We start from the raw sequence: 27,866 nt of genomic DNA on the forward strand, positions 1-27,866 counted from the left end.
CAACTCACGGAAGAAAGAAGGACAGGTTTTGGAAGGAAGGCAAATCACTCACACCCCAAGTTGTTTTGTTTTGTTTTGTTTTGTTTTGTTTTAGAGTGCAAAAACAACTAAAATCATACACGTCCATCTCAGAACCATAGAACACGAAGATGAAAAAGTGACTACATGTTAAGCTCAACTGATGGAAGGAAAGAAAGTTAAAAATAGGGACTTACTCATGAAGAAAGGTCCATAAAATATGCCATAGAGACAATGGAGGTCCTGAACTGAAGATCAAATGTCCTTCACCATCTTGCTATCATGGGTAAAAAGTAAAATGTGGTCAACAGCCTGCGTGTTGTTTGCTAAAAAGGCCAATAACTCAAGATGGCAAACACAAATTAGAATATAAGAGATTAAAAAGAAGGCATTCGGTCAGGAGATGGTGAACCTCAAAGGTTGATAACAATGAGCACTAAGTGTGAGGGATCACCACTTAAAAAATGGCAATGGCTAAAATGATAGTGCCCAAGATGCAACCTAGCTAAAATGATCTCCTCACAGTGAGAGCACCCAGAGGAGGTCGGAGAGGTTTAATTCTGTGGAGCTTGTCCCCCAGAAGGGAATACCATTGATGATGCCGAAGTGACATCACCTGCTGAAAGACAGCAATACAGAGATCATTGGAGGGAATGGAAGAATTAGCGACCTGGGGTAGGAGGGCTGTAGCCTTGGCTGCAGTGTCAGTGGCCTCGTTTCCTGTCAGATGGACATGACCAGGGACAAACATTAACATCACAGTGGATCAATCAAGAGTGAGCAAGTGGAAGCTTTCCTGGTCCCTCTGCACTAAGGGATGGACTGTGTACAGCACAGAGAGGCCCTGAAGGGCAATGAGAGAGTTGGAGAAAATAACACAACTGAAAAGCCTATGTTGGCAGATGTATTGTGCAGCATGATACAGGGGGAAGACCTCCACTGTAAATACAGAGCAGTATTCCATAAGGTGCCAATGACAAAGGCACATCTGACATCACGTCAGTCTGCGAGCTATCAGTGCCTTTGTGTACACTATCATGAAGTTCTGTGTGAAGGTCAAGAAACTTACTGTGCTAGAGTAAGTCTGGAGTAGTGTCCTTAGGAAGTGAATCAAGTACAAAGTGAACATAGTCAAGGTGATGAAGGGTTCACACTCATTGAGAAAATGGCAGGTAGTGTGAAGTTAAGATGCCAGATGTCTTTGAAGGAGGCATAGATGGGTGGCCAGGAATGGCAGACAAATGGCATGCATATCCATTGAAGGGAACATCACATCAATATGACAGCTTCTGCATGCAGACTCCCAACTAGGTTTGTGTAAAAGGCGCCTGTGGCTGAACGGATGCTATGATGGTGGATTGTATTGAGACAGCATAAGATGGACAGACATGCACATGCATAAATGAAACACCTGTAGTCTAGTTTCTAACTGACAATAGATTGGTACAAATGGAGGAGGGTGATCCAATCTGCTCACCAGGAAATACCACTGAGGACACATAGGACATTGAGGGACCAGGTACAGTGGGCTGCCAGGTAAGGCTCACGAGAGGACCAAGAACATTTCCTATCGAGCATGAGCCCCAGGGATTTTGTAGTTTCAGTAAACTGAAGAGCAACAGGCACTAGATGTAAAGACAGTCGAAGAAACCCACTGTGGCACCAAATATTCATACAAATAGTTTTGTCAGTGGAAAAGTGAAAGCCATTGTTGCTGTTCTATGAGTAAAGACTATTGAGACAACACTGTAAATGTCACCGGAGGAGATGAGTCCATGGAGAAATGCAATAGATTGCAAAATTATCGACAAAAAGAGAGCCTGAGATGCCCAGTGGGAGACAGGCTATAATAAGGTTAATGGCTATAGCAAAGAGGGTGATGCTCAGAACGGAACCCTGAGGCACAGCTTTTTTCTGGTATAAAGATATCTGACAAGGCAGAATGCACATGTAACATGAAAAGTCGGTCTTTGAAAAATTCCTGAAGGAAATGGGGCAGGTGGCCTCAGAAGCCCCATGTGTAGAGAGTGTGGAGGATACCAGTCCTGCAGCAGTTTCCATATGCTTTCTCCAAATCAAGAAACGTGGTCACAGTATGGTATTCCGATAGAAAACCATTAATTACATGGCTTGAAAAAGTGACAAGATGGTCAACTGCAGAATGGCACTCTCAAAATCCACAGTGTGCATTCGTTAGCAAATTGTGAGACTCAAGCCACCATATCAGCCAGGCATGAATCATATGTTCCTTCACCTTGCAAACACAGCTGGTGAGAGAAATGGCGTGGTAGCTAGAAGGAAGCTGTTTGTCCTTACCAGGCTTAGGTGTGGGTATGACAGTGGCTTCATGCCAGTGTCTGGGAAACATACCCTCTGCCCAGAAGCAACTGTACATTTGAAGGAAAAAGTGCTTGCATACATGAGAAAGTGCTGCAACATCTGAATGAGAACATCGTTCAGCACTGGAGTGGAGGATTGGGATGAAGTGAGAGCACCATCTAGCTCCCTCATAGTAAAAGCGGCTTTGTAGTATTCATGATTCTGAGAAGAGAAGGGTATTTCCCAAGCCTCCTCCACTTGTTTCTGATGGAGAAAGACAGGTGATAGTGGTGGGGCTCAAAATCTCCACAAAATAGCATTTCGAGGTTTTGGAGATAGTAGTAGTGTCCAGTATGACACCATTTGCTATGGTCAGGCCTGAAATTGGGGAATCGACCTTGGTCCCAGTAGGCCGACACAAGCTGGTTCGCACAACAGAAGAGGGAGTGGAACTGTTAAAAGAACTAGTAAAGGAAATCCAGATTGCTGTTTTGCTATCCCAAAGAATGCAATTACTGCACTCGCAACTGTTTATAATGAATGCAGATCATCATCGTAGGATGATGGTTAAAAACCTGGAGAGCACATCTTCGTATGCAAATTGCATCAGGGTACACCTCAATCCACCAAGCAATGAGGACATGGCATCGTAAAGATGAAGTGTGAGGAATGGAATGTGGTGGTAAGGATAACATTTGTAATGGGTTCTACCTGGTCATGGGGAAATGTTGTTCATCAAAAATCGCCAGGGAGGAGTAAAGCCTCCAGTTGGCTTTATAAAGTTGCCTTGTGGGCTTGCAATAGGTGGGGTAGAAGCCAGCATATGGATAGCACATGGTAAATGGTCGCTTGAGTACATGTCAGAGAGAATGGACCACTCAAGGTGATGGGCAAGCTGGGCAGTGCAGAACAAGGGGTCCAAATGGGAATAGGTGTGCATGGAATCTGAAAGGTACGTGGGTCCTACAGTGTAAAGGCAGATGAGGTTGAGTTAATTGAGAAGATCAGCCAAGACGGCATCACTCTGACAGGCTCTGAGAGAGCCCCAAAGGGGATGGCATGCATTAAAGTCACTGAGCACCAAAAAGGAATGAGAGAGTTGCCCAATAAGTTGGAGGGAGTCTGCCCTGATGACACAACATGACGGTGGGATGTAGGTGGTACAAAGCGCAAAGGTGAAGCGAGGAAGGAAAATGTGGACTGCAACGGCTCACAGCTAGGTGTTCAGTGAGATGGTTTGACTATGAATGTCATTCTGGATGAGCAGCACGACACCCCCAAGAAATGGAATGCCGTCCTCAGGGGGAAGGTCAAAGTGGACTGCAAAGAAATGCATGAGGTTGAAGCGGTTGTGTGGATGCAATTTTGCTTCTTGAAGGCAGAGAACAAGTAGACATTGTGATTCCAAGAGCAACCATAATTCCTACTTGTTGGAACTAAAGCCGCATATGTTCTATTGGAGGAGAGTCATGACATGGAAAGGGGAGGAGGGAAAAAAATGAAGGTGTGTCACCTTGGTGGCTGCTGAGTGCCAGTGTTCGAAGACACTCTGCTGCAAGGCACAGAGGTTGGAGGATCCTGCTCTATGAGATCTACAGAGGCATCAGAATTCTCCCTCAGTTGGTCTGTGGATTCCAGAGCAGAAAATCGATTAGTGGTGAGCACCAGAGACACAGAGGTTGGCCAGGTGAAGGTATCATGCAGCGACAGCCTTGAAGAGGATCTTTGAGTCAGAGGAAGAGGAGACCGTTTGCCTTTGTTTGATTTCTTCAAGCCTTTGCAGTTGACAGATGAAGTTTCAGAAGTTTGTTGGCTGGAGGCATATAAAAAAATCTTTGTGGGAGTATTCTTTCCATCCCATCTGACTTGCTCGTTGTGTAGCAGGTGATTTTGCCAGGTGAGGCAAAAATTTGGTGGCTTGTTGCACAGTTTGAGGAGGAGGAGATGGGAATGCTACCATGAAACTGGGTGATTTTACAACCACAGTGCTGAATTTGAGATTGCAAGTCTGTGTGGCAATGTCCTTCACAAGTTAGATGTGGCAAGAATGATACCGTAAGTGATGGATTGTAAAATGCAGGGCTTCCAACTAGCCAACAACTTGCATGTGTCAGGGTAAGGCACTTTTTACTTCACTTGGATCTCCTGGATGGCCTGCTCATCAAGATACGTGGGACATTCTCAGGAGGAGGCTGCATGGTTGCCATTGCAATTGATACAGCAGGGAGGAGGGGGAGGGCAATCACCCTGGTGGACATCCCTACCACAGGTAACAGATTTGGCCAGGTGTCGACAGGACATTTGAGTGTGGTTGTAACGATAACACTGGTAGCAGCACATTAGGTTCAGAATTTATGGTTGGACTGTGATGACTTCATAGCCTGCTTTGATTTTTGATGGAAGTCCTACTCTATCGAACATGAGAAAAAGAGTTTATGTGGGCACTAAGGATGCATATATCATTACTGATGGACTGCTGTGATGTCCTGATCAGACCATCAAGCAGCCTAATGTAAATAACACTGTGTGGAGAATTCAGCATTTGATGGGCCTCGACATGAACAAGATAGCCATAATGAAGTAAAGCTACAAGCACTTGCTATGCTTGAGAATCATATTTAGTCTCCAAAAGTAAAGTGCACTGTATAAACAAGAGCACGATTTCAAGGACCGGCAGTTGCATCAACACCTTTCTGAATAATAAATGGATTAACCATAGCAAAAGACAGTGAATCGTTAGCCACATACCATTTACACTTAGTAGACATAGACTGAAAAGAAGAGGAGTGGCTTATTGTGAGAAAATCACACATGATTGCAGCGTCTCTGATGGTGCACCCCTTCTACCTTGGGGGCACCCTCTAAGGGGGGCAAAACCACTTTAGGTGATAGTTCACACTTCAGATCATACCTCCCAAACACCTGACAGAGGGACCAATTGACAATTTGGGAAGGAACAGTAACTGTCAACCCGGGGCTGGGAATTATGTGTTACCCAGCAACTGTTACGCATCAGATGCATGAACTAGCCTTCATGAGCACACAGGGAAGAAGAAGGAAAAGAGGAACCTCAAACATCAAAGCAGAGGAAGGATAGTAGAAGGGAAGCAAAGAAAGAAATAATGAATGAAAAAACAATGGGGGACTGTTCAGATGACAGGCTACTGAAAATTCAGAATATATTCCCAAAAATACTCAAGACATGTTCCCCAGGGGAGGTGAAAAAGAATGGCAGGATGATAGACATGCAGCACTGAATTGTCATGTCTGTTGTGTTGACAATGAGGTAGAAATTTGAAGGGGAGGGGGTCAGAAAGAGAGTATGAGATCAAAGACAGTATTCTGGCAAGCACTGTACTGGTTTCAATACAGAGATTCTCTCCTTCTATCATCTCTGGGCTATGGAGTGTCTTGCACCAGTAAAATGCTTGGCTGTACTGATGTTTTGGACCAGAAATTGACATCATGTAGTCATACTCACCTTGCTTCAGAGAGCACATGGCTGCACTTATTATATTATTCTGAAAGTAGCTGTTAATATGTGTGCTATACTTGCCTACTTTCATATCACTTGCTTATTCTTATTTTGCTTGCTTGCTTACTTTGTTATGTTTTATTTTTTTCTGTTTTTTAGTTGCTGCTGGAATCTACTATTTTTTATATAGTTTATGTTATTGAAGAGACGAATACAGTAAGAAGGTTCAAAATGATGTAGGTTGCAGTAGTTATTCAGAAGTGAAGAAACTTGCACAGTACAGAGTACTCTGTAGAGCTGCTTCAAACTAGTCTTCTAACTGAAGATCATAACAACAACAACAACAACAACAACAACAACATTGTTATGGTGATGACTGTACTGTTTAAGTAGTCTGCTATTCCACACTCATTACTTTAGTTTTGAAAAAATCAGTCTCCATAATCTGAATACGTGGTTAAGGATGAATACCTAAACTGTTAAACAGGGGCTTACAGGAGTTTCTAGGTTTACATCCTTTATGATTTCTAATGGCTTTTTTTGTATTGTGAAAATTTGCTTACCAAATTACCCCAGAATATGACCTCATATTGGTAGTAATCTAGATTTCACTTTTAGACTGAATAAATCTTAATAATTTTTAACTTCACTGGGAGGAAGACGTCATGAGCCACCTTTACCCGTGATACAGATGCCCATAAAAATATGAAAGTTTTGTGTCATATATCAAATGCTAAAAGAGAAGTGTTTATGAAATTTGGAGGTATTTCAACTTGGTTTAGATAAACAACTATACAACATTAAAATATTTTATTGGCACAGAGTAATAATTATATTTAAAATATCTGTATGAATGTATTTAAAGTAATCCCCAATGTTCCCCTGGAGTATGGTATGGTCTCATTCTATTAATTTTGTGAGAACAGCTTCAGTACCATAATACATTTCTCAAAATTTAATGTGCAATGATAATTAACTTCTCCATGTATGTTACATTTGACTACTGTTTCATTTTGAGTCTACTTCTACAACAGGATCACACACATCTGTTACAAAAATAGAAACCACACACTTTCTTTCTGCCAGACCGAAGTTCTTAAGCACAAATGAATTGTAATTAGCACCACAGTTTTCTTTTTACTTGCTGTCAGCCATTTTAGTATACTCACTAATTTGTTTACTGCTTGTAGATAACTTGGGGATCAAAATGAGGAAAAGTATATGAATTTTATAGTTACAAACATACAATAATCCACTCAGGCATAGAGTTCCACATCAGCAGTTCATCTGTCATTGCAGCCAACTGTGCACAGCAGCTAGTCACATGATGGCAGTTTCTGGTCCAAAATGTCAATACAGCCGGCTGTTTTTCTGGTGTGACACACCCCCCCTGAACTAATGCTGGAATATTGCATACCAACGTACTAACTTTGACCTCCTTTCCTCTGTGCCACTTCCGTTTTCACTTTTGTCTCCTTTTGTCCTCAGAACAGATGGGTGTACTTCATTTCTCTACCTAATCTTATGTATCAATGAGTTGCATCACTTTTTAGAATAATATTGCCATTACAGAGGAATACAAACCACTGTAATACCATTACAACATTTTTTTGTGTTTACTGTAATAAGAAAACCGGATTATGGAACAATGGAAAATTCAGATTATGATTAGACAGATTTTTCAGTGTTAATTACTCATCTAATTGACAAAAAATTATTATTATATTCATTTGAGAATTATCATCAAAATGCTAGAATACTTACACACATTCATATGAATCTGACATTTCAACACATCGGAGAGGTTCTGGGCAGTTAACAAAGGCACAAGAGTCATTTAATGTACAACCATACACTACATTGTGGGCTACTACTGCCTGAGCCCACTGGGTGGCATTGATCACTGGAGGTAATGGAAGACTTTTTCCATACAGTCTGATGTCATCCATACAACCTGTTACAGATAGTGCACAATTAATATTCAGCTGGTCATTAATATTTATTCCTTTGCAATCTTTTATCCTAATTTTAAGAATGTATTGTATTTTGCAAATTTCATTTCTAACAACAGTAGCAATGATATTCTAATCAGTAATTATCTACGGAAATAGTTTATGTTGATTAAAGGGTGTATGGTTTTCACAGAATTACAAATAAAACTAGTTCTATTAATACAAGTAAAATTATTAGTATGTCAGTACTTGAACTTTTCACAGATGCATTGATTATACAGTATTTTTCCTTCAATACATCTATTTCCCAGTGATCCAAGATCACAACAGAATAACTCCACAATTTGCTATCTGCTATTTAACTGATCATTTCCTAAAATCTATCAAGAAAATTTCTGTGTCATCTCTTGTATCTGATAAATTTAAACCATTTATCAGCATTGTGAAGACCTCTCTCATTTTGTCCCAAATCTAAGCCCCCTCCTCCATCCCCCTCTTAGATACACAGTTTATGAGAAAGTGAGACTTAAAATTCTCTGGGATTATGTTTAAAGGACTAATTTTAAGAACTAAATTATTTGCTTCATAAATACCTCTCAGTCAGTCATATTTAACATAATGACTGAGTACTTTGATATTATCCTAAGCTGTAATTTTTTATATTATCTAAATATGATTGGCATAAAGTACTGTTAAAATTTTATGCTCATGGTAAACCATTCATTACTGCACAGAGATGACCAAGCTGCAAGTTATTTTCACAATAGTTATATTTACTGTCCTTCAGGATCATTTATTATAGAAACTTCTGGTGGAAACAGAATTGTTCAGTAATTTTAATAATAAGACTGGATGCTCCTAACAGTGGTTTGAAAAAGTAGACTGTTACCAGCAACAATCAGATTAGACTATACAGCATATCATGGAAATGAGTGCAATATACTACATAAAACACACATGTTTTTAACACTGGCTTCTTGAGGGACTTTCAACTGATACAGCTTTCACATTAGTATGATGAACACACCCAGCAATATGCCACAAAGTACACTGCTGCATCTTTAAAACTGTAACATCATGAAGTTGGCATACATATACATGGTTACTCTGCGATTCACACTTAAGTGCCTGTCAGAGGGTACATTGAACCATTTTCATACCACTTCTCTACCATTCCACTCTCGAATGGCACATGGGAAAAAGGAACACCTAAATCTTTCCATCTGAGCTCTAATTTCTCTGGGTGTCAACAAAATATTTTCACATTTGGAAGAGAAAGTTGGTGATTGAAATTTCGTAAATAGATCTTGCCACAAAGAAAACTGCCTTTGTTTCAGTGACTGCCACACCAACTCACGTATCATATCAGTGACACTCTCACCCATATTGTGCAATAACACGAAACGAGCTGCCCTTCTTTGCACTTCTTTGATGTCCTCTGTCTATCCTACCTGGTAAGGATCCCATACCACATAGCAATATTCCAGCAGAGGACGGACAAGTGTAATGTAGGCTGTCTCTTCAGTGGGTTTGCCACATCTTCTAAGTGTTCTGTCAACAAAGCGCAGTCTTTGTTTCACCTTTCTCACAATATTATCTATGTGGGCTTTCCAATTTAAGTTGCTCGTAATTATAATTCCTAGGTACTTAGTCGAATGAACAGCCCTTAGATTTGTGCGATTTATCATATACCCAAAATATATTGGCTTTCCTTTAGTACCCATGTGGATGACCTCGCACTTTTCTTTGTTTAGTGCTAATTGCCACTTTTTGCACAATACAAAAATTCTCTCTAGATCATTTTGTAATTGGAATTGATTTTACTAGACAGTAAAGTACAGTGTCATCCGCAAACAATCTAAGGGGGCTGCTCAGATTATCACCTAGATCATTTTTATAAATCAGGAACAGCAGAGGGCCTATGACACTACCTTGTGGAATGCCAGATATCACTTCTGTTCTACTCGATGATTTACTGTCTATCACTACAAACTGTGACCTCTCTGAGAGGAAATCTTGAATCCAGTCACACAACTGAGACGATACTGCATATGCACACAATTTGATTAATAGTCCCTTGTGAGGAACGGTATCAAAAACCGTATGGAAACCTAGGAATATGGAATCGATCTGAGATCCCTTGTTGACAGGACTCATTACTTCATGGGAATAAAGAGCTAGCTGTATTGCACAAGAATAATATTTTCTGAATCCATGTTGGTTATGTGTCAATAAGTCATTCATAATGTTCGAGAACAGTATATGCTCCAAAATCCTACTGCAAATTCAGGTCAGTGATGTTGTTGTGGTCTTCAGTCCTGAGACTGGTTTGATGCAGCTCTCCATGCTACTCTATCCTGTGCAAGCTTCTTCATCTCCCAGTAACTACTGCAACCTACATCTTTGTGAATCTGCTTAGTGTATTCATCTCTTGGTCTCCCTCTACGATTTTTACCCTCCACGCTCCCCTCCAATACTAAATTGGTGATCCCTATATGCCTCAGAACATGTCCTATGAACCGATCCCTTCTTCTAGTCAAGGTATGCCACAAACTCCTCTTATCCCCAATTCTATTCAATACCTCCTTATTATTTATGTGATCTACCCATCTAATCTTCAGCGTTCTTCTGTAGCACCACATTTCAAAAGCTTCTATTCTCTTCTTGTCCAAACAATTTATCGTCCATGTTTCACTTCCATAAATGGCTACACTCCATACAAATACTTTCTGAAACGACTTCCTGACACTTAAATCTATACTCGATGTTAACAAATTTCTCTTCTTCAGAAACACTTTGCTTGCCATTGCCAGTCTACATTTTATATCCTCTCTACTTTGATCATCATCAGTTATTTTGCTCCCCAAATAGCAAAACTCCTTTACTACTTTAAGTGTCTCATTTCCTAATCTAATTCCCTCAGCATCACCCGATTTAATTCGACTACATTCCATTATCCTCGTTTAGCATTTGTTTAAGTTCATCTCATATCTTCCTTGCAAGACACTATCCACTCCGTTCAACTGCTCTTTCAAGTCCTTTGCTGTCTCTGACAGAATTTCAATGTCATCGGAGAATCTCAAAGTTTTTATTTCTTCTCCATGGATTTTAATACCTACTCTGAATTTTTCTTTTGTTTCTGCTTGCTCAATATACAGATTGAATAACATTGGGGAGAGGCTACAACCCTGTCTCACTCCCTTCCCAACCACTGCTTCCCTTTCGTGTCCCTCGACTCGTATAACTGCCATCCGGTTTCTTTACAAATTGAAAATAGCCTTTCGCTCCCTGTATTTTGCCCCTGCCACCTTCAGAATTTGAAAAAGAGTATTCCAGTCCACACTGTCAAAAGCTATCTCTAAGTCTGCAAATGCTAGAAACATAGGTTTGCCTTTCTTTAATCTCTCTTCTAAGATAAGTCGTAGGGTCAGTATTGCCTCACGTGTTCCAATATTTCTATGGTATCCAAACTGGGCTTCCCCAAGGTTGGCTTCTACTAGTTTTTCCATTCGTCTGTAAAGATTTTGCGTTAGTATTTTGTAGCCGTGACTTATTAAACTGATGGTTCAGTAATTTTCGCATCTATCAAAACCTGCTTTCTTTGGGATTGGAATTATTATATACTTCTTGAAGTCTGAGGGTATTTCGCCTGTCTCATATATCTTGCTCGCCAGATGGTAGAGTTTTGTCAGGACTGGCTCTCCCAAGGCTGTCAGTAGTTCTAATGGAATGTTGTCTACTCCCGGGACCTTGTTTTGACTCAGGTCTTTCAGTGCTCTGTCAAACTCTTCACGCAGTATCATATCTCCCCTTTCATCTTCCTCTACACCCTCTTCCATTTCCATAACATTTTCCTCAAGTATATCACCCTTGTATAGACCCTCTATATACTCCTTCCACCTTTATGTTTTCCCATCTTTGCTCAGAACTGGGTTTCCATCTGAGCTCCTGATATTCATACAAGTGGTTCTCTTTTCTCCAAAGGTCTCTTTAGGCAGTATCTCTCTGTAGGCAGTATCTATTTTACCCCTGGTGAGATAAGCCTCTACATCCTTACATTTGTCCTCTAGCCATCCCTGCTTAGTCGTTTTGCACTTCCTGTCAATCTCATTTTTGAGACGTTTGTATTCCTTTTTGCCTACTTCATTTACTGCATTTTTATATTTTCTCCTTTCATCAATTAAGTTCAATATTTCTTCTGTTACCCAAGGATTTCTAGTAGCCCTTGTCTTTTTACCTACTTTATCCTCTGCTGCCTTCACTATTTCATCCCCCAAAGCTACCCATTCTTCTTCTACTGTATTTCTTTCCCCCATTTGTGTCAGTTGTTCCCTCATGCTCTCCCTGAAACTCTGTACAACTTCTGGTTTAGTCAGTTTATCCAGGTCCCATCTCCTTAAATTCCCACCTTTTTGCAGTTTCTTTAGTTTTAATCTACAGTTCATAACCAATAGATTGTGGTCAGAGTCCAGATCTGCCCTGGAAATGTCTTACAATTTAAAACCTGGTTCCTAAATCTCTGTCTTACCATTATATAATTTATATGAAACCTGTCAGTATCTCCAGACTTCTTCCATGTATACAACCTTCTTTTATGATTCTTGAATCAAGTGTTAGCTATGATTAAGTTGTGCTCTGTGCAAAATTCTACCAGGTGGCTTCCTCTTTCATTTCTTCCCCCCAATCCATATTCACCTACTACGTTTCCTTCTCTCCCTTTTGTTACTACTGAATTGCAGTCACCCATGACTATTAAATTTTCGTCTCCCTTCACTATCTGAATAATTTCTTTTATCTCATCATACATTTCTTCAATTTCTTCATCATCTGCAGAGCTAGTTGGCATATAAACTTGTACTACTGTAGTAGGCATGGGCTTCATGTCTATCTTGGCCACAGTGATGCGTTTACTATGCCATTTGTAGTAGCTTACCCGCACTCCTATTTTTTTATTCATTGTTAAACCTACTCCTGCATTACCCCTATTTGATTTTGTATTTATAACCCTGTATTTGCCTGACCAAAAGTTTTGTTCTTCCTGCCACTGAACTTCACTAATTCCCACTATATCTAACTTTAACCTATCCATTTCCCTTTTTAAATTTTCTAACCTACCTGCCTGATTAAGGGATCTGACATTCCACGCTCCAATCCGTAGAACGCCAGTTTTCTTTCTCCTGATGACGACATCCTCTTGAGTAGTCCCCATATGGAGATCCGAATGGGGGACTATTTTACCACTGGAATATTTTACGCAAGAGGACGCCATCACCATTTAACCATATAGTAAAGCTGCAAGCCCTCGGGAAAAATTATGGCTGTAGTTTCCCCTTGCTTTCAGCCGTTCGCACTACTAGCACAGCAAGGCCGTTTTGGTTAGTGTTACAAGGCCAGATCAGTAAATCATCCAGACTGTTGCCCCTGCAACTACTGAAAAGGCTGCTGCCCCTCTTCAGGAACCTCACTTTTGTCTGGCCTCTCAACAGATACCCCTGCATTGTTGCACCTACGGTACGACTATCTGTATCGCTGAGGCACACCAGCCTCCCCACCAACGGCAAGGTCCATTGTTCATGGGGGGGGGGGGGGGGGGAGGGGGGGGAGGTCATTGATATGGGTCTGTAATTTAATGGGTTACTCCTGTTGCCTTTCTTGAATATTGGTGTGCCCTGTGCTACTTTCCAGTCTTTAGGAATAGACCTTTCGTCAAGTGGGCGGTTGTATATGATTGCTAAGAAAGGCGCTGTTGTGTCTGCATACTCTGAAAGGAACGTGATTGGTATACCATCTGGACCAGAAGACTTGCCTTTCTTAGGTGATTTGAGTTGTTTTGTAACACCTAAGATATCTACTTTTATGTCACACATGTTAACAGCTGTTCTGGTTTTGAATTCTGGAATATTTACTTCTTCTTCTTTCATGAAGGAATTATGGAAAACTGTATTTAGTAACTCCGCTTTAGTGGCACCATCATCGGTAACATTTCCATCGCTATCGTGCAGTGACGGTATTGACTAGTTTTTGCCACTGGTGTACTTTACATACGACCAGAATCTCTTTGGGTTATCTAACATATTTTGAGACAATATTTCATTGTGGAAACTATTAAAAGCATCTCGCATTAACATTCGCACTAAATTTTGAGCTTCCATGAAACTTAGCCAGTCTTGGGGATTTTGCATTCTTATCAATTTGGCATGCTTCTTTCGTTGCTTCTGCAACAGTGTTCTGACATGTTTTGTGTACCATGGTGGATCAGTCCTGTCTCTTATTAACTTAAGCAGTATGAATCTATCTATTGCTGTCAACACTGTATCTTTGAATTTGAGCCATATCTGGTCAACACTTACATAATTAGCTTGGAAGGAATGGAGACTCTCTCTTAGGAAGGCATCAAGCAAATTTTTATCTGCTGTTTTAAATAGATATATTTTGCGTTTATTTTTAGTGGTTTGGGTTGATGTGGTTTTGAGCCTTGCTACAATGACCTTGTGTCCCTGTATCCACCATGATGCTCTCTATTAGATCAGGATTATTTGTGGCTAAGAGGTCAAGTGTGTTTTCGCAACCATTTACAGTTCGTGTGGGCTCATGAACTAATTGTTCAAAGTAATTCTCAGAGAAAGCATTTAGTACAATTTCAGAAGATGTTTTCTGTCTACCACCAGCTTTGAACATTTATTTTCATCAACAAATTGAGGGTAAATTGAAGTCTCCACCAATTATAACTGTATGAGTGGGGTACTTATTTGTAATGAGATACAAGTTTTCTTTGAAGCGTTCAGCTATTATATCATCTGAGTCGGGGGAGGGGGGGGGGGGGGGCGGGGGTTGATAGAAGGAGCCAATTATTGTTTTGGCATGGCTGTTGAGTATAACCTCTACCCTTAGTAATTCACAGGAACTATGTATTTCAACTTAACTAGAAGATAAACTACTACCTACAGACACAAACACACTGCCACCAACTTTATTTAATCTATCCTGTCTGAACACGGTTTGTGCCTCTTTAAAAATTTCAGCAGAATTTATCTCCAATTTTAGCCAGCTTTCCGTTCCTATAACGATTTCAGCTTCAGAGCTTTCTATCAGCACTTGAAGCTCTCGTACTTTTCCAACACAGCTACGACAATTTACAACTACAATACCGACTGTTGCTTGGTCGATTGTCGTCATTTCTTTGCCTTGTACCCTTTGAGACTGGAGCCCTTTTTGATCTTTCCCAAGACTGTCTAATCTAAAAAACTGCCCAGTCCACGTCTCACAGCCTCTGCTACCTGTGTAGCTGCCTTCTGTGTAGTGGACACCTGACCTATTTAGCAGAACCTGAAACCCACCACCCTATGGTGCAAGTTGAGGAATCTGCAGCCTACATGGTCGCAAAACCATCTGAGCCTCTGATTCAGACCCTCCACTTGGCTCTGTACCAAAGGTCCAGAATCGGTCCTGTCGATGATGCTGCAGATGGTGAGCTCTGCCTTCATCTCGCTAGCAAGACTGGCAGTCTTCACCAACTCAGATACCCGCCAGAAACCTGAGAGAATCTCTTCCAGTCCATAGCGACACACATCATTAGTGTCGACATGAGCCACCAACTGCAATTGGCTGCACCCTTTACCCTTCATGGCATCCGGAAGGACCCTTTCCACATCTTGGATGACTCACCCCAGTATGCACACTTGTGGCTGTGCTGTGGCTTTCTTCCTGTCCGTAGCTGCCATATCCCAAAGGGGCTCCATCACCTGCCTAACATTGGAGCTCCCAATGACAAGCAATCCCACCCTCTGTGCTTGTCCAGACCTCTCAGGAAGACCGGCCACTGCCGCAACAATCATCAAGTTGGCATGCCTGGATATGTTAATTATTAGCATTTCAGTGCAACCACACATAGTCAGTAGGAAGAGCGCCATCCAGATTTGGTGTATAAGGGAAGATTACACTGTGAGTTTCTCATTGTGAAATCACATTTGAATGTTAGTTGTTTCAGTGCAGATTGTATTTAAGAAAGAGAATTATCTACCAAAATGTACTAAAATTCAACAGTGGCAGGATCATGGCATATTTAGATCATTTTGTCATCCCATAATATTATTGCTCATATTAGTTAGGGTACTATGATCAGGCACATATGGAATCAGTGAATTCAAGAGGGAGATACTTGATGCCCTACAGAAGCTCAATGGCCCACACAACTAGCACCTAAGAGGGCAAGTGTCTTGTTTGTTCACCACGAAGGACTGCACTGCCAGGAAATGAGCTTGTTGGCAGCAAGATGAGTACCCACAGATAATGTGATCACATCTGGACCACCAAGGACTATCAACATGGTGATCACTGCTGGGACTTCCCTTGACATGGCATCAGAAATAGACAGGCTGACAGTGTTTTACCTGATGATAGCACCAGACATAGAAGTGGCACCACATCAATTTTTCAGGTAACTCCTGGCTCTACATACAGCATCACGATGGATTAATTTGTGTTGGGGGCTCTGTAGAACAAATGTTGCGAGATTGTTACTGTCATAATTTATGGGCCCTACACCTGGCATGATGGTATAACATGCCATTGGGTACACAACATGATCAACTCTGGTTGACATAGTTGGATGTTTGGACAGCAGGCATTAAAATTATGCGACATTGCAACTGGTGGCTGTGACTTTCCTCTGAAGACTGTGTGACATTGTCTTTCAACAAGATAATGCATGATATCATGCTGTTTGTGCTATAGCGAACTACATCAATGAAGAGGACATTTAACTGGCTTGGCGAGCACATTTTCCAGATCTCTCACCCACTGAAAATAGCTGGTCATATGTTGCTGAGACACTGGCATGTGACCACCCCACAACAACTGATGAACTCGGGAATGGAGTTGAAGAAGCATGAAATACAGACGCACATTACCCGTGCTCACTTTGATTCGATGCCCAGCCATGTTTGAGCCATCTTAGAGCCATTCTCACTACCAGAGGTGGAATGTCTGTGTACTAAATTTTGCATCCTGTGTATTCTGAAATCACTGACAAATTTACTTGTGTCTTCTTCCTGCTACAATGTTCATACACAATAAGGAAAATTTCATTACTTTTGTAGCTCCTAGTGTTGCAGTTTTAACGGTCAACATTGTAAATGATATTCCATAATTGTGGTTGCAGTCTAAAATATTGACTGCCTCCCCTCTCCATTCCCTGCACCCTAAGTCCAAATGAATACAATACGACCTCTTTGCTATGATCTTTTGTACTTGCAAATTTATTTATGATGTGATTCCAAGCAAGAATCACAATATGACCACCGACAAGGAGCAGGAAAAGGTACTTGCTTTCTTGCTATTCTGTGGCTCCATGATGGGCAAGATAAACTGTCTGCTGAAAAGACAAGATCGAATCGATCTTCAGACCTCTGACAAAAATCCTGTAATTATGTAGATCAGTTACAGATACTGCTGGTCACAGAACACCTATGGTCTAAAGGATACATTGCAAGCGTTGCCAGTCTTACATCAAACAAACAGTACACACTGTAAAAGTACACGGGAAGGAGCATGACAGGTTTTATTGCCTACACTACCCTGAGAAAATGCTTTAGTTGAATGTGCTTTGGAAAATGGTCACCATATCAGATTTCATGAAACAATTGTTGTGGCCCACACTAACAGCTTCTGGGACTGTGTAATTAAAGAAGCCATTGAAATAAAGGTCACCAATAACACCATTAATAGAGACAGCAACTTACAGCTCAGCTCGGCATGGAATCCAGTGATTGCACAGTTGGAGCGAGGGCATCAATAGCCAAGTCAACATATGCCCATATACAGTGATGCTGTGAGCACGCTTGACATCAAAGTTGCAGCTAGTGTATGTAATGGCATACCAGCAGCCCACTGGCAGTCATACCACTTGCCAGTGGCCAAGGAGTGCTTGGCTGAAAGCTTGTGTAATTTTAATCATTTGAAGCAGCTGGAAATCCAAGAGGTTTTTATTCATTGCTAACCACCATGAGGCTCTGCATTCTTAATTCTAATTCTAGTCTCTAGCATTACAATTCATATTTTATTCATGTCTCCACCCTTTATGTCAGCCCTCTTCTGGAATCTTTTATGCTTCTGTATCAGATTTCTGCTGTTAACTTCACTATCCATTACTTGTTTATTTCTTTTCCTTTCATTTGCTTTTGTGGTTTCTCACTTCTTGTTATGTACTACTACCTCATGTCCTTTCTTTAATATTTGCCAATTTGATTTGAATCCATCTCTGCCTATCATTGCCTTGTTTATGTTACAATAATAGAAATTACACAATGAAATAAAAAAATAATAAAATACAGTAAAAACTAATGACATGCAACCAATTAACTGCCAATGAATGCTGAAAATATGGCAAGCATAGATTGCTACCCACACTACATAGAGGAGCCATGAAGTTGTCAGCAGGCAGAATGAAAAAGCTTGCTAATATGTAGCTAAAATAGTTGAGCTTTCAGACAAAAGTCCTTTTTCTGAAGTGTAAAACACAAATACAGTCACACAAATACAATCACAATATGATTGAATGTGAAAGTGTGTGTTTTCTACTTCAACAGCCCATGTTCTCAGTTTTTGTGCATTACACATTTCTTTTACTGATCACTTCAGCAATAATTTGCATTTTGCACTACGCATCTCATCGTATCATCTGATTTCTCTGTACAATTTTCAAAAAGTTGTAATTTTTCACTTTTACTAAATAGAAGAGACTGTTAATTTTGGACTGCCAGATATTTTTGTTACTTCTTGCTCATGTATGTTTTCAGCTGTCTGTTTTCTATTTTTATATGAAAATGTGTTACTAGTCATTCCTATTAACTACTACCAGGGTTCCTGATCATTATCAGTTATCTAAAAAATAAGGGAAGTATCATATCCTTTTGATTACACCCCCAGTTGTCATATAACAAGAGTACTACAAGTCTACATTACTAGAAAATCCTGATCATAATATCATGCTGGAATCTAAATTCTGTTAATTTTAATGCTCAGATCTCACTGTTTCAGCACTGAAGAATAAGCAATTGTGGCAGTTACTTATTATGTGCATATAGCTTTAAAAAGTGTGTACCATTTTTAAAATCAGCCTGTATTTCAAATGTCTTCATTCCTGTGTATTCAGCTTTGCCACCTGCATATATCCCTTCTCTTTTATCAGCTACAAGCAGTTGGTGCCCTCTAAAGGAGAATGTCCCATTGTATTGTGCATTTTCGCCATCATCAATCTGAAGAAAAGCTGTTGAGCCATAACGGGATGCCTACAAAAGAAAATTCAATAGTGGATGAGAGAAATCTACACCACCACCCCATTAGTAACTATGAAGTATACTCACTTTCACTGTATGCCAATATCCATCATTTACAGGGATAAAGCACAAGCATATAGCTATCTCTTCAGAATAATAGCTGTTCAAGTTGTAACGAAATACAAGAACACTGTTTCGTATCTGCAACAATGCATATTAATTCACAAAATAAATAACACAGAAATGTACAACAAAAGCAACAATACATCTGGACAGTGACAATTCTGAAGTAAGACAGGAGAGAATTTGCTTACAATATTAGCAGATTGGTAAGATTAGTGTGAGTTAATAAAATTACCTTTTTTTAGCTTAAACCTAGGGTCATAGACACACTAATTTACATTCATAAATGTATTAATGCTTCCTTTTGTTGCTGCTGCTGCTGCGGTTGTAGTCTTCATTGCAAAGACTGGCTTGATACAGTCTCCGTGGTACTTTATCCCAAGCAAGCCTCCTCTCTGAATAACTACTGCAACTTACATCTTTCTGAATCTGCTTACTGTGTTAAACTCTTTGTTTTCCTCTACAATTTTTACTCTCCACACTTCCCTCCAATATTAAACTGGTGATCTCTTGATGTCTCAGAATGTGTACTACCAACCTAACCATTCTTCTAGTCAGCTAGTGCCACAAATTTCTTTTCTCTCCAATTCTATTTGGTACCTCCTCATTAGATACACGACCTACCCACTACTCTTCAACATTCTTCTATAGCACCACATTTCAAAAGCTTCTATTCACTTCTTGTCTAAACTGTTTCTTGTCCATGTTTCACTTTCATACATGGCTACATTCCATATAAATACTTTCAGAAAAGACTTCTTTACAATTAAATCTATATTTCACATTAAAAATTTCTCTTCTTCAGAAATACTTTTCTTGACAGTGGCAGTCTAGATTTTATATGCTCTCTACTTTGGTCATCATCAGTTATTTTGTAGCCCAAATAACAAAATTCATCTACCACTTTTAGTGTCTCATTCCCTAATCTAATCCTCAGCAACACCTGGTTTCATTTGACTACAGTCGGCCGCTGTGGCCCAGCAGTTCTAGGCTCTTGTAAGCATGCACTTTCTTAAGAATTGTTATTACTACATTATTCTTGTAGTCTGAGAGTATTTCACCTGTCTCTTAAATCTTGCACATCAGATGGAAGAGGTTTATCATGGATGGGTCTCCCAAGGCTATCAGTAGATTTGATGGAATGTCATCTATTCCAGTGTCTTTTTATGACTTAGGTCTTTCAGTGCCCTGTCAAATTCTTCTCACAATATCATATCTCCCATCTCATCCTCATCTATGTTCTCTTCCATTTCAATAATATTGCCTTCAAGTTCACTTCCATTGTATAGACCCTCTATAAACTCCTTCCACCTTTGAGTTTTCTCTTCCTCGCTCAGGGCAGGTTTTTCATCTGAGCTCTTGCTATTCATACAGCTGCTTCTCTTTTCTCCTAATGTCTCTTTGATTTCCTTGTAGGCAGTATCTATCTTTCCCATAATTAAATATGCTTCTAAATCCTTACATGTGTTCTCTAGCCATTCCTATTTAACCATTTGACACTTTCTGTCAATCTCATTTTTTAGATGTTTGTATTTCCTTTCGCATGCTTCATTTGCTGCATTTGTTATATTGTCACAGAAGAAGCTGAGTAGCACCATGGTGTAATGGTTATGATACTAAACTGTTGCATGGAGGGTCGTGAGTTCAAAACTCACCTGGACTGTACAATTTTAATTTCTATATTTGGTTTGAGTACATTTTAGAAGTATTCACAAATGTCGAGAATCATTGTACAGGTATGTTCTGTAGCTGTATATATACTGCATGAGTTCTGGCCGGAGGTAGTTCACTCTGTGCTCTTGTATGTGCAAGTGCTGAATAAACCTTTGTTAAGTGAAGTTAGTGTTTGTCATTCATCTAATTACACCTCCTTCTACATGACATTATTCAGGTGGAGGCACTGGCTATTGGAACTTGTGATAGCACTTATTATCAATGACACAGTGGCTCCCATTAAGCCACAACAGAGCCGCCGTTTACGTGGCAAGAAACCCGAGTTCGAGCCATAATCAACAGATCACAATCTACCAGACACAGAAGGAGAAGAGGATGTTACAATAACAGCAACTGTGTCCCACCACATGAGACATCCTTCTGGGTTCTCTGGTGATGATGGCCAAAATCAAAAACAAGTGGCTGAAGGTATATGAGCATATAGCCAAATTTAACAAATGGGATGACACCATGTGTTTGGCTAATGTATTTTACTACTTGGAAGGCACACTTCCAAGCAATGGTATGAGAACAACAAGGAGAAATTCACAAGTTGGGAAGTATTCCAGGCGGAACTGCACAAGTATTTCAGTGACACACAACAACAGAAGCACAAGGTTGAAGATAAATTAAAGAGCAGGGCAAAGCGTCCAGGAGAAACTACAGCATCCTACATTCAAGATGGCTTGGAACTATATAAAATAGTGGATCCTAGAATGAAGGATGAAGATAAAGTTGCATATCTCATGAAGGGTGTTGCTGAGGACATGTATCAAGCCCTACTCCTGAAGGAGGTTTCGACAGCAGACAACTTCATAAAATGGTGCCAGTATATCGAGACAATGCATCAAAAAAGAATTACATGCAAGAAGTTTGAACAGCTTCCAAACATCATATCGATGTCTGTGATGGGGGAAGCAACTGATTTCACAAGTGTTCTTCATCAGATAGTGACAGAAGAAGTTCAGAAAGCACTTGGATTGCATGGCGAGCAAAAAACCGAGACACTTCAAGAGGTCATAAGGGAGGAAGTGGAACAGACATTGAACCCGATCTCTCGTCCTTAATTTCCCTTTAAAATGGTGAAAAAGTCAAGACCCAGACAGTGTTATGTTCCTACAATGCCGCATGAGGAACTGTTTGGGCACCAAGGAAGACTGACGTCTGGAGGACCCAGGATAACCAAAACCAACCAGTATGTTTCCACTGTGGATGACCAGGACATGTGGTGCACTATTATTGAGAAAGGCAGTGAATATTTGATGATGCCCGCACTAGAAGACAGCAGATCGATCTTGGCCAATGCCAACTCCGGGATGACGAAGATGAACAAGATGTGGGTGCAGGACGATGTAGGTCACCATTGCCGCAAGCTAGCCACTGGAGAGGATGCTCCCCAACATGCTGATCAAGGTCTCCATTGCCGTTTAGGAGCTCTAGCTGAAAAAGGGTGCAACCTTCCTTGGAGGTGAGGTCACCAAAGAGAAAAATCCTCCACTGTCGATCACTACAAAAATCATAGGAAACTACATCAATATCCTCATGCATGGCCAACCAACCCAAGTTCTTGTGGACTCTGGAGCATCATATTCAGTCATTTAGGAGAAGTACCGTCACCAGTTGCAGAAAACTGTATTCGTCGACAACAAAACATCTCTGCTGAAGGTGGCTAATGGGAAATATGTAAAATCTACAGGAAGATGTACCATTCGTGTCGGTATAAGTGGGCAGACACAGCCCTTAGAATTCATTGTCTTGCAAAAGTGTAATCACGACATCATTCTCGGATGGGACTTTTTGGAAGCTCCTCAGGCAATTATAGATTGTGGTCGCTCAAAGGTTATGCTAGACGAGATGAGATACTGTGGACAGGAAGATGCACATCCGAGTGTGTGGAGACTATGTGTGCTGTATGAAGTGATCATTCCTGCAGTCAGCACTAGCAAGGTAACTGACATGAGTCATGCCGTGCATCAACCCATGGATCTTGTAGTGCAATGTAAGAGAAGCACACCACTGAACTTGGTCATCCCAGACACTGTCGTCTCGTTTAAGAACAGATTTGGTGAATTATGGATAGTTATCTGTCGCTGAGAACTGCAGATCCTTCCAAGACACATGTGCCTAGCAAACACTGAGTCATTAATTGAAGAACAGCTGAGGGTCATAGAAACCTACTACTACGAGACAAGATCTTCTAGCTCGACTATCACCAGATCTCACTAAGGGCCAACAGAAGAAGCTACTTGCCATTCTCGAATAGTTCTCTGAATGCTTCACTCCACAGATGAAGAGCAAATTCTAAGGAACAACAGAAGAAGCTACTTGCCATTCTTCAAGAGTTCTCTGAATGCTTCACTCCGCAGATGAAGGGCAAATTAGACAAATTGATGGTGAAGCACCGTATTAGCGCTGGAGACCACCAACTAATACGCCAGAGAGCATCCCGTGTGTCAGCAACAGAACGTCGAATAATTCGTGACGAGGTAGAGAAAATGATGAAGTATGACATAATTCAGCCATTGCAGAGCCCATGGTCATCACCAGTGGTCCTCGTCAGGAAGAAGGATGGCAGTTGGCGCTTTCGTGTTGATTACAGGAAGCTTAATAAGATAGCTATAAAGAGCATTTACAGTCTTCCACAAATTGAGGATACACTACATTGTCTGAAGGGGGGCTCAGTTTTCTCAACCATGGACACGTACTTGGGATACTAGGAAGATTGAAGTAGATGAGGCTGATCGTGAGAAAACTGCATTCATCACCCCTGAGGATCTGTATGATTTTAAGGTAATGCCATTTGGTTTGTGTAATGCACCAGAAACTTTTGTATGGATGATGGATAATCTTCTTAGTCACCTGAAGTGGACAATGTGTCTTTGTTATTAAGATGACATTATAGTGCTCTCAGAGACATTTGATGAATATATAAAAAGACTTAGGGCCTTTCTGAAGTGTCTCCAACAAGGCTGATTGAAACTTAATCCAAGAAAGTGTCTCCTTGGAGATAAAGAAATCAATTTATTTTGACACCTTGTGTCAAACGAAGGTGTGCGGCCAGACCCAGAAAAGGTGAGATCTATAACAGAATTTCCTATCCCTAAAAGTATTTGGGGTGGGAAAAGCTTATTACCATCATTTTATCAAAGACTTTTGTATCAAAACCAGGCCACTCCAAGAGTTGTTAAAAGCTGATGATAAATTTATCTGGGGTGGTGCTCAACAAGATTCTTTCAATGTGCTGCAAAAAGCTTTGATGACTGACCATGTACTTGGTCTGTATGATGAGAGAGCACCTACAGAACTACACACAGATGCCAGTGGGTATGGGATCGGTGCTGTTCTGGTGCAAATTTCAGATGAAAAAGAGTAGGTTATAGCCTATGCTTCTAGGACACTTACAAAAACTGAGAGAAACTACTCGACTACAGAAAGAGAATGTCTTGCTGTGATCTGGTACATGTGCAAATTTTGACAGTATCTCTATGGAAGGCCATTCACAATTGTTACAGACCACCATTCACTTTGTTGGTTGACAGGTCTTAAAGATCCAACAGGACGACTCACCAGATGGGCACTACGTCTTCAAGAGTATGACATTACCATAGTGTACAAACGTGGAAGAAAACACCAATATGCTGACTCTCTCTCAAGAAACCCTGTGCAAGACCATCAAGACTTTGGTGAAGATAGTGACTGTCTCGCTGCACTCCAGGATCTCTCTGCTGAGCAGAAGAAGGACGTCAAGATATCTCAAATTATGCTTGCCTTAAATTGTTTAAAGGATGTGAAAGGACAATCTAAGGTAGTTAACGGATTATTTTGCAAGAAAAACTTTGATCCATTTGGAAAGAGGTTGCTACCAGTGATTCCTAAACACATACGCTTAGATGTTCTACAGAAATTCCATGACGCACCTGAGGCCGGACATTTAGGATTTATTAAGACATACAATAGGATCCTTCCCCCATGAACCATGGACCTTGCCGTTGGTGGGGAGGCTTGCGTGCCTCAGCGATACAGATGGCCGTACCGTAGGTGCAACCACAACGGAGGGGTATCTGTTGAGAGGCCAGACAAACATGTGGTTCCTGAAGAGGGGCAGCAGCCTTTTCAGTAGTTGCAGGGGCAACAGTCTGGATGATTGACTGATCTGGCCTTGTAACATTAACCAAAACGGCCTTGCTGTGCTGGTACTGCGAACGGCTGAAAGCAAGGGGAAACTACAGCTGTAATTTTTCCCGAGGACATGCAGCTTTACTGTATGATTAAATGATGATGGCGTCCTCTTGGGTAAAATATTCCGGAGGTAAAATAGTCCCCCATTCGGATCTCCGGGCGGGGACTACTCAAGAGGACGTCGTTATCAGGAGAAAGAAAACTGGCATTCTACGGATCGGAGCGTGGAATGTCAGATCCCTTAATCGGGCAGGTCGGTTAGAAAATTTAAAAAGGGAAATATATAGGTTAAAGTTAGATATAGTGGGAATTAGTGAAGTTCGGTGGCAGGAGGAACAAGACTTTTGGTCAGGTGATTACAGGGTTATAAATACAAAATCAAATAGGGGTAATGCAGGAGTAGGTTTAATAATGAATAAAAAAATAGGAGTGCGGGTTAGCTACTACAATCAGCATAGTGAACGCATTATTGTGGCCAAGATAGACACAAAGCCCATGCCTACTACAGTAGTACAGGTTTATATGCCAACTAGCTCTGCAGATGATGAAGAAATTGATGAAATGTATGACGAGATAAAAGAAATTATTCAGGTAGTGAAGGGAGACGAAAATTTAATAGTCATGGGTGACTGGAATTCGTCAGTAGGAAAAGGAAGAGAAGGAAACATAGTAGGTGAATATGGATTGGGGGGAAGAAATGAAAGAGGAAGCCGCCTTGTAGAATTTTGCACAGAGCATAACTTAATCATAGCTAACACTTGGTTCAAGAATCATAAAAGAAGGTTGTATACCTGGAAGAATCCTGGAGATACTAATAGGTATCAGATAGATTATATAATGGTAAGACAGAGATTTAGGAACCAGGTTTTAAATTGTAAGACATTTCCAGGGGCAGATGTGGATTCTGACCACAATCTATTGGTTATGAACTGCAGATTGAAACTGAAGAAACTGCAAAAAGGTGGGAATTTAAGGAGATGGGACCTGGATAAACTGAAAGAACCAGAGGTTGTACAGAGTTTCAGGGAGAGCATAAGGGAACAATTGACAGGAATGGGGGAAAGAAATACAGTAGAAGAAGAATGGATAGCTCTGATGGATGAAGTAGTGAAGGCAGCAGAGGATCAAGTAGGTAAAAAGACGAGGGCTAATAGAAATCCTTGGGTAACAGAAGAAATATTGAATTTAATTGATGAAAGGAGAAAATATAAAAATGCAGTAAATGAAGCAGGCAAAAGGGAATACAAACGTCTCAAAAATGAGATCGACAGAAAGTGCAAAATGGCTAAGCAGGGATGGCTAGAGGACAAATGTAAGGATGTAGAGGCTTGTCTCACTAGGGGTAAGATAGATACTGCCTACAGGAAAATTAAAGAGACCTTTGGAGAGAAGAGAACCACTTGTATGAATATCAAGAGCTCAGATGGTAACCCAGTTCTAAGCAAAGAAGGGAAGGCAGAAAGGTGGAAGGAGTATATAGAGGGTTTATATAAGGGCGATGTACTTGAGGACAATATTATGGAAATGGAAGAGGATGTAGATGAAGATGAAATGGGAGATAAGATACGGAGTGAAGAGTTTGACAGAGCACTGAAAGACCTGAGTCGAAACAAGGCCCCGGGAGTAGACAACATTCCATTAGAACTACTGATGGCCTTGGGAGAGCCAGTCATGACAAAACTCTACCATCTGGTGAGCAAGATGTATGAGACAGGCGAAATACCCACAGACTTCAAGAAGAATATAATAATTCCAATACCAAAGAAAGCAGGTGTTGACAGATGTGAAAATTACCGAACTATCAGTTTAATAAGTCACAGCTGCAAAATACTAACGCGAATTCTTTATAGACGAATGGAAAAACTGGTAGAAGCGGACCTCGGGGAAGATCAGTTTGGATTCCGTAGAAATGTTGGAACACGTGAGGCAATACTAACCTTACGACTTATCTTAGAAGAAAGACTAAGAAAAGGCAAACCTACGTTTCTAGCATTTGTAGACTTAGAGAAAGCTTTTGACAACGTTAACTGGAATACTCTCTTTCAAATTCTGAAGGTGGCAGGGGTAAAATACAGGGAGCGAAAGGATATTTACAATTTGTACAGAAACCAGATGGCAGTTATAAGAGTCGAGGGGCATGAAAGGGAAGCAGTGGTTGGGAAGGGAGTGAGACAGGGTTGTAGCCTCTCCCCGATGTTATTCAATCTGTATATTGAGCAAGCAGTAAAGGAAACAAAAGAAAAATTCGGAGTAGGTATTAAAATTCATGGAGAAGAAATAAAAACTTTGAGGTTCGCCGATGACATTGTAATTCTGTCAGAGACAGCAAAGGACTTGGAAGAGCAGTTGAACGGAATGGACAGTGTCTTGAAAGGAGGATATAAGATGAACATCAACAAAAGCAAAACGAGGATAATGGAATGTAGTCAAATTAAGTCGGGTGATGCTGAGGGGATTAGATTAGGAAATGAGACACTTAAAGTAGTAAAGGAGTTTTGCTATTTGGGGAGTAAAATAACTGATGATGGTCGAAGTAGAGAGGATATAAAATGTAGACTGGCAATGGCACAGAAATCGTTTCTGAAGAAGAGAAATTTGTTAACATCGAGTATAGATTTAAGTGTCAGGAAGTCGTTTCTGAAAGTATTTGTATGGAGTGTAGCCATGTATGGAAGTGAAACATGGACGATAACCAGTTTGGACAAGAAGAGAATAGAAGCTTTCGAAATGTGGTGCTACAGAAGAATGCTGAAGATAAGGTGGGTAGATCACGTAACTAATGAGGAGGTATTGAATAGGATTGGGGAGAAG

At 40.6% G+C, this 27,866-nt stretch overlaps 1 protein-coding gene across 1 annotated transcript in view; it reads right to left on the bottom strand.

Moving 5' to 3' along the window:
• Positions 1–27,866, bottom strand: part of LOC126416688 (putative neural-cadherin 2) — a 78,107-nt gene that overhangs the window by 41,865 nt on the left and 8,376 nt on the right. Inside the window, exons 2-4 of the mRNA XM_050084493.1 lie at positions 19,128–19,241; positions 18,866–19,052; positions 7,577–7,766 (exon numbers count right to left, since the gene is read on the bottom strand). Of these exons, the coding sequence (XP_049940450.1) occupies positions 7,577–7,766; positions 18,866–19,052; positions 19,128–19,241 (491 nt within the window). The remainder of the gene's footprint in view (positions 1–7,576; positions 7,767–18,865; positions 19,053–19,127; positions 19,242–27,866) is intronic.

Source organism: Schistocerca serialis, chromosome 8 (assembly GCF_023864345.2).
Source record: "Schistocerca serialis cubense isolate TAMUIC-IGC-003099 chromosome 8, iqSchSeri2.2, whole genome shotgun sequence".
In the NCBI taxonomy this organism is placed as follows: domain Eukaryota; kingdom Metazoa; phylum Arthropoda; class Insecta; order Orthoptera; family Acrididae; genus Schistocerca; species Schistocerca serialis.